Source organism: Ammodytes marinus (genome assembly GCF_949987685.1).
Source record: "Ammodytes marinus genome assembly, chromosome: 21".
Taxonomy (NCBI): domain Eukaryota; kingdom Metazoa; phylum Chordata; class Actinopteri; order Uranoscopiformes; family Ammodytidae; genus Ammodytes; species Ammodytes marinus.
The window spans coordinates 11,965,301-11,976,547 of NC_137225.1; the positions used below are offsets into that span (position 1 = coordinate 11,965,301).

At 38.4% G+C, this 11,247-nt stretch overlaps 1 protein-coding gene across 1 annotated transcript; it reads left to right on the plus strand.

Annotated features, from left to right (window-relative positions):
• The first annotated feature begins 306 nt into the window (after positions 1–306).
• LOC307268086 (vascular cell adhesion protein 1-like) lies at positions 307–11,121 on the plus strand. The gene is made up of 12 exons (XM_080050604.1): positions 307–366; positions 711–1,094; positions 1,399–1,704; positions 2,179–2,439; positions 3,225–3,339; positions 6,225–6,289; positions 6,548–6,931; positions 7,210–7,515; positions 7,604–7,861; positions 8,284–8,365; positions 8,684–8,723; positions 9,681–11,121. The coding sequence occupies exons 1-12, from the start codon at positions 324–326 to the stop codon at positions 9,909–9,911; spliced, it is 2,475 nt and encodes an 824-aa protein (XP_079906730.1). The 5' UTR covers positions 307–323; the 3' UTR covers positions 9,912–11,121.
• The last annotated feature ends 126 nt before the right edge of the window (positions 11,122–11,247 follow it).

Sequence of the window (11,247 nt, forward strand, 5' to 3'; positions counted from 1 at the left end):
TAAATAGGGGAGTTGGTTTCTTGATGTGTTGCACCAATTTCCTGACATCAGCTGAAATTCCCTTGATATGATCACCTCCTTTTTTCTCCTTTTTGCCTTGGGCTTGTTCGGTAAGTCAACACATTTGAATGATTCTATTAATTTTTTACATCTCAGCCTTTTAAGCCACAGATTTGTATTATGTGTCTTTATGATCTGCATTGACATGACATTATGAACAAATATTTCATTAAATACATGATACTGCAGGAAAAAAAAGAGGAGATGCCCTGTTCTGTTTGCAAATGCAGGTGATTAGTGTGACTGCAGTCCTGTGTGTGAATATGGTGACAGCCAACATGTTGCTGAGTGTCTTCTTTGTGTCAGGTGAGCTGTTTCTTCACTCACTTGTATTTAAGGACATGTTGAATCATTTCAGGTTAAAACGTTTTTTTTTCTTCATAAATGTAGGCCTATTTTATGGGCAGTGTATTGTGGCCGAGTTCCTTTTGTCACTGTGATAATACAGACTTAATTACCTGGAGATCTTCTGGGGATCATACTGTAGATGATTTTGGTCAGCACTGGGGTCGGGGTTTATGGGGGATTAAGAGGAGGTTATTGTCTACTTGTTGGAAATCATTTTAAATAAAGACTGAAAACAATATACGTTGAAAAAAAAGTCCATAAAGCAAACTAGTACTGCTGTTAATCATGAGTCTGGTTTACAGGTGCTTTTGCCGGTTGTCCTGGAGATGCAGACCTCGTCATCACTGCACCACAGGAGATGGAAGCACTGAGTGGATCTTGTTTGCAGATCCCATGTACCTTTAGAGTTAAAACGGAACCAAAGTTTAATGGCAGCAGAGAAACCTTTGGAGTGTGGATTAAAAATGATCCCTTTTTTTACAAGAATCCAAGCGATGTGATTTTCAACAGTAGTGGTAAAGTTAACATCTATCCAATGAATATTACTGGAAACCTTAGTCAGAGAAACTGCACCACTTTATTTTCCAGTTTACTCACAAATTATACAGACAGTTACTTCTTCAGGATTGAGAACTGGCCGTACAGGGCATCGGCTACTTGTGATACTCTTCAAATAAGAGTTAAAGGTAAGAGAGTTCTGTTTTTCAGCAGTAAATCTTTTATGTTATGATTCTTGAAATACTGTTCTCACAAGATTTAAAGGTTTAACTAATAACAAAATAAAACGTTTTTTATTTATTTCAATGACACTTGCTGAATTTTTTTTTAGTTATTATGTTATGTTAAGCTAAATATTAAGAATTTAGAAGCAAGTTTTATGGGGATTTAATGAAAAACTAATTTTGTTCCAACAATGTTTCTGAAGCAATTTATCTACAAATGTTTCTGCATTGTCTCTGCATTCTCCCTGTTTCTGATTTGTATCACCAGATTCTCCTCGGAGGCCCAGCATTGAGATCTCAGGTGATCTGAAGGAGAAGGTGTCTGTCACTATAACCTGTTCAGCTCTCACTCCCTGTCCACACTCCCCTCCTCAACTCACCTGGAATCTCCAACAAGACCCTCACAACAACGTAGAGGAAAACACAGATGGAACCTTCACCACTAAAATCCAGCAGACCATCACACTGTCAGACCGACATGATGGAAACAACATCACCTGTTCTGCCAGATACACTGTGAATGAAGGAGAAGACGTGAAGACAGCAGAGGAGACTAAGACTCTCAGTGTTTCATGTAAGACAACCACAGTTTGTATTGGACCCTATTAATTCTGTTTATATTAGGTAAGGTTAGGCTAGGTTAAACTGTATTGTATTGGAAATTTGTGCAGTGCATTCATTTTTCCATTTTTCAAAACAAACAACCATTTGTACGTCATCTGCAACAAGTTCCTGAGTAGTCTGTAAGTTAAAGTGCACTTGGTTGCATTGCATAGACATGGACAGTGTAGGAATAAAGAGCCAGTGTTAATATGTGTATTGCACAGATATTGCCATGTTGCACCAGAACTTGTGAATACATTGCTTAGTTCTGAAGAGCTAACCTATTCATTGCACATTATTCTTTAGCACAGTGTTCATCAGCTTAATGGAGGCTCGGACAAATGATAGTTTTAAGCGATATGATTTGCATCTTGGCACACAGAGGCTTGTCCCTGACGGCAGGGTTTCATATTAATGAATAAAGAGAATCCCACATTTTCCTCAGATGCTCCTAAAGACACCTCAGTGTCCATCAGTCCGTCAGATTTGGTGTCAGCAGGGAGCTGGGTGAACCTGACCTGCTCCAGCAGAGCCAAGCCTCCAGTCAGACGCTTCACCTGGTTCAAGAACAGCAAAGACGGAGCCATGACTGTATCTGAAGGACAGTTTTACAGCTTCAATGTGACAGATGGAGGCCTTTATTACTGTGTGGCCACAAACAATCTCGGCAACCAAACATCAGCAAAGATTCATCTGTATATTAAAGGTAAACGTAGAAAAATACCTCATTCAGAATTGAAGTAGGAGTCATTTATGTTGGATAAAGTAGTTTATCTAGGATATGAATGTACAGAAGAGTATTAGAGCCACGGTAGAGAAAACAATTGTACGGCAGATTATGGGCTACAAACTCAATTTTCTCGTCCTCTATAAAGACCAATCATATATTGTTCTCTATGTACTGTAAGATGAGAACACAGGGACCGTCTAATAAGCGCAACACCGAATCAAAAAAATATTCAATACCTTCACTCTTATACAATCCAGTGCAGTTATAAATCGAGCTTAGTGGATATCTGGTTTCGGTAAAAATTAGGTTGTAGCAAAGATGCATCATTTGTGTTTTATTAAAATTTTACTTATGAGTTGTTGATCCTGGAATTTGAATCTGTTGACATCTTTCCAGCCTTACCGCAGTTTTGAATTGTCGAGTTTATTCTCTACATTGTTTTTCATCTTTATTCAACATTTTTATTTCGTCTTTACTCTCTACATTGTATAAAGGACAGATGCTAAGACAAAGACTGTCAGTGGTTCATGTAACACTTCATTTAATTTGGTTTTATGAACATGATAGGTAGCAAGACCATTGATGTTCTGAAGACCATACTCCATCCTTTAACTTAGCATCAGAGTGTGCTGTTGCAGCAGAGCGTGACAGCTGACCTTACACTAGGCGTCACATTTGTTATTATCTTAATTTGACCATGTACTCGTCTTCATTCTCTCACTCTACAAATCTTAAATCTCCACATTTGTCCAATCTGCCAGACTCTGTCAGGGACACCTCGGTGCTCGTCAGTCCCACTGATCCAGTGTCAGTTGACAGCGTAGTGAACCTAACTTGCTCCTGCAGAGCAAACCCTCCTGTAGTTGAATATTCCTGGTTCATGGTCCGTGATGGCAGACTGGAACTGATCAAAGCTGATACAGAGGTGCATGGCTTTCAAGTGACAGACAGTCATCGAGGCAGATTGTACTATTGTGGATGCAGAAATGATCTTGGCATTCAGTTCTCACCCGGACGTCAGCTGATATTTGAAGGTATACAGGAGTAAAGATTTGAGATGCTTTAAGGAAATTCTGCAAATCTTCCATTATGCAGATAATGACCAAACTGTCGTGTTACAGGTGATCAACCATCCCATCTGCTTAGTGTTCAAGCCATAGTGAAGATCCTGGGAATCATAGCTCTCATCACTTCGTTGGTCGTCCTTGAGTGGTGAGATGAACTGCTCTGCATCGAAAGACAAATTTGCCTAATTTTAAATGTGAATTTTAAATGATGAAAAAAAAAACTTCCCACCTATTTTTCTTCCAGTTGGTTTCGATCGAGACGATCCACAGAACCAGTGAAGGTAAGCTACCAGATGAGGAGAGGTATATCACTATTGACCATCTGTAAGTCTTTAAAACACCACACAAATGTCTTGCCTACGAATTATTTGCCAAGTCAGATTTAGATTCCCGAAAACCACTTAGGAATAATTCTTCAAAGACATTTAAAGACCAGTGTTTCAACCAGCCATTGACACAAGACCAACACAGAGAAACACAGCACATTAGAGCAACAGCAGATCACAGTGTTTCTTGATATATCAGAGCTGAATGTGGTTATTGAGGAAGGTTATGAAAGGAGGGTAGGTTGAACCTATACACTTCAACATATGAAGCATTAAGCAGCTGAAGGAACAGTGAATAATAAAGTTGAATTCATCACGGGACCAGAAACTTGACTCCAAATGATAAAATCACAGATAAAAACGACATAAATAATTAACATAGCCTAATTGTCTCTGTTAAATCAAAAATTAGTTCAAAACAGCTTTAAGACTTTGTGAATTCATTTTTGGTCAATTGGATGCAACCAAACACGCTATAAACACAACATTGACGTATTATCACCCTGGAATGATATGATGAACATTGTGTGATGGTGATGTGGGAGGCTTAGTAGTCTGTGTGTGTGTGTGTGTGTGTGTGTGTGTGTGTGTGTGTGTGTGTGTGTGTGTGTGTGTGTGTCTGTGTGTGTGTGTGTGAATTTGAACTAGTTCTTTGAAGCTCTTATTCTGCTGCTCGAATGCACAACCGGCTGTTGCGAGTCGCTTTGACCCAAATGCTAATTGTAACATTAGCTATATGTCTTTTTTTTGTTGTAAAACCTGCTCAGAGCTTTTCAGCGACTGACACTCTTGACAGCTCTCCCAAGGCTAAAACTAACACCAATGTTGTCCTGTTTAATTTACACAGGAGGACACAGAAGAAGCAGACTATGTCAACACAGTGGCTGGGTTGTCATCATCAGTCAGTCGGGGAGGAGGACGATGTCATGTCTGAACGATGGAACAACACACTGCTATTTCTCCATTGCATTCATTTCTTACTCCATAATTCTTTTTATATTGCCCCTTACAATAAAGTGCAGCTTGTTTCCATATCAGTATATACTAAATTATGCTACTTACTTAAACCATGAACCCAAACTTGGGTGAGAATAAAAGTTTGATGTGAAGTTTCTCTTGCTGTTCGTTCTTTTGTTAAATTCAGTGTTGCACGAAAGTAAAAAAGCTCTTCTATAATAAAGTATCTATTTTTCTTTTTAGATTATTTTTTGGCATTTTCAAGCTTTATTAGATAGTACAGAGTTGAAATGGGGAGACAGAGAGAGAGGGAGGATGACATGCAGTAAAGGTCCACGGGTCGGATTCGAACCCGCGACCACTGCAACGAAGGCCCGTGCCAATATGGTACGCGTTCTATCCACTACGCCACCGGAGTGCCCCAAAGTATCTCATTTTTGAACTATTGTCCTACTGCACCATATTATTTAGTTTTCTTCTTCGGATTTCAAAATCATTCTTAGACCATGTAATACATTTCCATTACATGCATGTGAAGTGTGTTAAATGAAAAAAAACAGTCTGTCACACATTAGGAAGCATTTTGATCACTGATGTGGTATTATTTATAGAGCAGCAGTCGTCAAAAATGTAAATTATGTGGAAATTGCATATAGTTTGTACCTTCACCTGTTCAAATATCCAATTAATAGTATGATTTGTGTTATAATGAGATAGCCATACGATGATATAATGGCGTTCGATGAATACTGTTAAAGAAAAGGTAATTGAGAATGAATTATTGATCTGAAACTTAGAGATTTACAGATTGTTGTAATACTTGACTTTCTTGCACAGGATGTGAGCAGTGAGGAAAAAACTTCCTGTATTTCTGCACTATTTTAGTCTTGTGATATCTGGCAACCCCCAAAAAAGTGAACCTTGTGCATTTCGTAAAGAGTAAGTCCTCTTTCTCTCGTGTTACAGCAGCTAGGTTTCAGTTGTTTTCTTGTTGCAGTTCTTCTAACAAATCGCCTAATTTTTCTCTAAAATCACAACACTTCTTTTTTTCAGCCGTGGGCTCGTTCAGTAAGGAAACATTTTATTGATTCAATTTGTGTTGCATATTCCGATTCTTCATGTACTGAGCTGGCAGATGTGTTGTTTATATTTACGTCTTTAAGTCGTTCTTAATCGGGAAAAAAAAAACCACCAGAGTTTTTAAAAAAATGTTATATATTAAATCAATTTGAACTACAGAAGTTGTTAATCACTACATTTAAAAACCTGTGAGCTCTGGTTGTACAGGCAAAAACTCTTGGTGGGAATTTTAAGTAGGGAGGGATGTAGCTTTAAAAGAACATGACTTATTTTTTTTTTTGTAAAAGATTGATATCTGAAAAAAAAACTGTAATTGTGTTTCCAAATCCAGGGAGCAGATTCCGTCTGTGAAAATGTTGACAGCCAACATGTTACTGAGTGTCTTCTTTGTTTCAGGTGAGCCGGTTGTTCACTCACTTTTTATTTTGGACACTTTCATCGTTTCCCAGTTTGGACTTCATGCTGGAACAAAACCAGAAACACCAGAGCATATAGAGTTACAGTGTTTCATGCAACAGTTTGTCATTACAGCAAACAAATGGTTTGTGGAGAAACTCTTAATAGGACAGGAAACAAGCTGCTAATGTGTCGTATTTTATGTATCGTGACTTTTCTCTTCATAGATATTTTACTAATCATGAGTCTGGTCTACAGGTGCTTTGGCTGATTGTCCTCACCCCCCATCTCTCTTCATTACTACACCAAACGAGACGGAAGCACTGAGTGGATCTTGTTTGCGAATCCCATGCACCTTTAGAGTTAAAACAGAAGAGCTGTTTGACTCCAGAAGAAAAATAATCGGAGTGTGGATTAAAAGTGATCCCAGATTTAAAGCCATTCCAGAAAATGTGATTTTCAACAGCAGTGGGACAAATAACATATATCCAATGAATATTACTGGAGACCTTAGTCAGAAAAACTGCACCACTTTATTTTCCAGTTTACTCACAAATTATACAGACAGTTACTTCTTTAGGATTGAGAGCGAGCCATACAGGGCAACAGCTAATTGTGGTCCTCTTCAAATAAAAGTTACAGGTAAAATGCTTTTGTTTTTATTGATCAGTCTATAATGGAGGCATGACAGCAAGCATAGTGATGCTCATCTCAATTGTACAACTAAAAGTATACTGTAGGTTGATCAAGAGTATCAGTTACAGTCTGCCACTACTCATACTTCTTATATTAAATATTATATTCATTATGTTACTGGTAAAGAAAATACATGCATGTTGAATGGAATAACATCTTCTCATGAATTTCACTCCTTCACATTTATCGTCAGTGTATAACCTGTGTTTTATTTGTAACCCCAGATTCTCCCCGGAGGCCCAGCATTGAGATCTCAGGTGATATGAAGGAGAAGGTGTCTGTCACTATAACCTGTTCAGCTCTCACTCCCTGTCCACACTCCCCTCCTCAACTCACCTGGAATCTCCAACAAGACCCTCACAACAACGTAGAGGAAAACACAGATGGAACCTTCACCACTAAAATCCAGCAGACCATCACACTGTCAGACCGACATGATGGAAACAACATCACCTGTTCTGCCAGATACACTGTGAATGAAGGAGAAGACGTGAAGACAGCAGAGGAGACTAAGACTCTCAGTGTTTCATGTAAGACAACCACAGTTTGTTATTGGATCTTGTCAGCACACAATGATTCGGTTTTTAATTAGTAAAGTGAATCCCACATTTTCCTCAGATGCTCCTAAAGACACCTCAGTGTCCATCAGTCCGTCAGGTTTGGTGTCAGCAGGGAGCTGGGTGAACCTGACCTGCTCCAGCAGAGCCAAGCCTCCAGTCAGATGCTTCACCTGGTTCAAGAACAGCAAAGATGGAGCCATGACTGTATCTGAAGGACAGTTTTACAGCTTCAATGTGACAGACGGAGGCGTTTATTACTGTGTGGCCACAAACGATTTCGGCAACCAAACAGCAGAGATCAATCTGTCTATAACAGGTTAACATGGAACTATACTACATCCAGTTTTGAAATAGGAACAATTATTGTTGAATAAAGTCATGTCTGCATAAATGTAATTATGAAAACGTGGCATCTCACAAAATAAATGCCTAAGAAAATAGGAGACAGGAAGGAGATCTGTAAATGAGGGCAAAATCATACGGCATTTAAGAAAATACTTTATCAATATCTCTGCTGACAAACTCACAAATTATTATACAATAAAAAAATAATAAAAAATCACTGCAAGTCTGCAAACATAAGTGACAAACTTTATTTGCATCTGGAAAAATGTGTTTGCAAAATACTGATATGAGATCAAGGTGACCTTTACATGAAAGCTGGTTGACAGCCATCATTCTCATTAACTTTACTTATCTACCTGGCTTAACTACTTCTACATTTTTTTTCCTCTATAGGAGAAAGCTCTTCACCATGGGGGGCAGTCGCTGGAGGGATCATTGGGATCATCGTGTTCATCTGTGTGCTTGTCGCCATTTGGTAAGTTTTACACAGACACAATTCTGTTTTCCTGAGCCTCAGAATAGTACTGAACTTGCCTTGCTAAGAACAGTCCGGCTCTGGTTACATTAAACGTGGTCTTAAACAGTGGGTGAAAGACTGAGGCTGATCGAGGATTCGCTTTCTAATCCTAAAAGCTGTGAATTTTCTCTCTTTAAGTATTGAATATAATTGTATCATTAATCATTGTCGTTGTCTGTATTTAATTTACGTTTTTTAAACAGCATCTATGGACTTTGTAACTGATGTACTCAAACTTGTTATTAATTAACAAAGGCTTTATATGTTGTGTTCCAGGTGGTTGAAGTTAAAATCTTCAACTTCACAACAGACAATGGTGAGAAAAAATAGATTTGAATGTACAGTGAAGCAAAGTGTGTTATGAATATGTTTCTAATTCTTAATTCTTGATACTGACAGAACTCATACGGTCTTGTCTGGATTAAACAGGTTCCTCCTGAGTGAATATGAAGAAACACAGGAAATGTGACAAAACATCCTGTTAGCAACACACATTAACCACTGTTGTATTTACAAATACATGAGATTTATGTTTTGTTGAAGTCAACATTATTCCCACATACTAGGCCTACTGTTTCCAATTAAAGCAGACTCTTCGGCTGATTATCACTTTAATAAAACAGTTTGAGCTGAGCGAGAGACACAATGAGCTGCACCGGAGAAGATAAATGAAACTCTTCTGTTAACAGAATTTAATTTGCCTTATGATTGTATAATATTTTAATGCTCAATACATGCTTTCTGCCTGCTGAACTTTGTCCCAGTAAACCTAACAGCCCCAAAGTGTTTTGCTAAGACAAACTTGTTGTTTAGCCTTGAAGAAGAAAACTGCCTAATAAGAGTTTGGCACATACAGAGGTATGACGCATTCATGTGCACAGTGGTTGAGAAGAAATGACTCCCATATTCTGTTATCAGACATTGTATGAAGGATAACACCTGTGCTGAGATGAATTTCTGGGAATATCTACCTAATTAAAAACATTTCTGCTTTCGCCAGCAAAACAAGGGCTGGACACACAAACCGAGTGTATACGCCTACACATTTTTTGGACCATATAACCTCTGCTATTTCTGTTCAATCTTGGTCTCAATCCATGTATGCTTAACAATGTAAGACTTGTGATGCATTGATTGATTCCCTTGTATGCTGAAACAAGTAAACTTCACCTGCATTTGAAGAAGCCTGACTCAAATCCTTTTATTCAAACACTTGGGTAAATAATTCTAGTAACACTTCACAATGTTTCTCGTTTGTTCTAATTTTTCACAGAGCCTAACAGCCGAAGAATCAGCCAGGGCAGCAGAGAAAGAAGACATCCATTATGGAGAGATTGACTTCTCTAAGCTGAGACCTCAACCGCCATCGTCTGACTCGTTGCAGGACAGAGGACAGGAGCAGGACACTCTGTATGCACAGGTCAAAGTGTCCCAGAAAGCCAATAGATTAACACAGGCTGCTGATGGCCCAGAGGATATCTATGCTCAAGTGAAGAAAACATGAATGTATGGACTTGGTCTTGTATTACTTCTCTACCTTCATTGCATTTCATCTTAAATTACATTTTATAGTTTGATATTTATATGTCTGAAATTCCTTTTCATCACACATAACTGATTTGTGCACGTAACATGCATCATATTCATGAATTATTTTACATTATTGTACATGATGTTCAGCTGCATTGTTCCTGCAAGGGAAGGTTTCAATATCGTTTACATTAAATATAATTATTATTTTTTTGTTTCATTTTTTATTAGGGTCAAAAAGGCCTGTTTTTTATTTTTGTTTAAACACAACAAAAACTTCACATTGAATATAATTTTAAAGTGCAGCACTGCTGGTGTTATTTGTCACTACTTCACACTTGTCACTACTACAACACAGGAGTCCAATTGTTGAAGTACTTCCTCTGCTTTTGCTTTTGACACACTGATTTAGCCCCCTACAGGCTATCGAGCTATGGTACAAGCAACAGTGGTGTGTCCTTTGGACTGGGGCTGCCCAAGTGGGACAATTCAAGTGAGGCACTGATTAATGCAGGGGTTGCATGAATAGGCTATGTGTGCATGCCCACACATGTTGTCTAAGGATACTTTTGTGGACTTTACAAAGACTAAAATGAATTTCCTGGAGACTTACCCTAACCCAACCCATGACCAGTACTTGCATAAAAGCGCTAGTACACCCTGACCTTAACCACTGACTGATTTGGGACACTGCTTTTGTCTCTATTTGCACAAGCCGTCCCAAATCAACTGCTCTCAAGTGTACTATGTGTCCTTGAAAGTGACTCAAGTCAGAAACATAGGCGTCAGAATAGCATTCATTTACCATTTTACATTAAACAGTAGGTTTTCAACTAAGGTTCTGCCTCTGAATGTGCAGATATCCAATCATTTTGGATAGCTGGGTGGCAGCTGGGGAGGGCCAGTCAGATATTAGGGATCTTTTTCAAGGCAGACCTGGCCAAGACCCCCATCCCACCATCTCTATACTCTTTTTACTCACAGGGGCCCTAAAACGGCATTTTAACATTTAGACTCCTCATCTTCTTTTCTTTTCTTGTGCCATCTTACAGAGATTAGTGGGGGCAGGAAAATATAAGCATTGTGCTTATGCCTACACCATCTCGAACTTATCCTTTTTTTGTACTTTGATATAATTGGAGGCTTTATCTATGTTGTGTTGTGCTTGTGTTTTTATCAGATTTGTTTCCTCATAAATAATGTTGATTGTTCGAGGTAAATAAAAAAAATCAAATAAATCAAAACAGAGCAATTTAGATTTTTGACTTTTGCTTTATTCTTTCTTATGCTTAGTTACAGTTTGAAGGCCC

Bases quoted from the DNA above. Each gene is read 5' to 3' on its own strand.
- LOC307268086 (XM_080050604.1), top strand. From the start codon at position 324: ATGGTGACAGCCAACATGTTGCTGAGTGTCTTCTTTGTGTCAG. The intron at 7,516-7,603 runs GTAAGACAACCA...CATTTTCCTCAG, and splicing joins TAAGACTCTCAGTGTTTCAT to ATGCTCCTAAAGACACCTCA. The intron at 7,862-8,283 runs GTTAACATGGAA...TTTCCTCTATAG, and splicing joins GATCAATCTGTCTATAACAG to GAGAAAGCTCTTCACCATGG.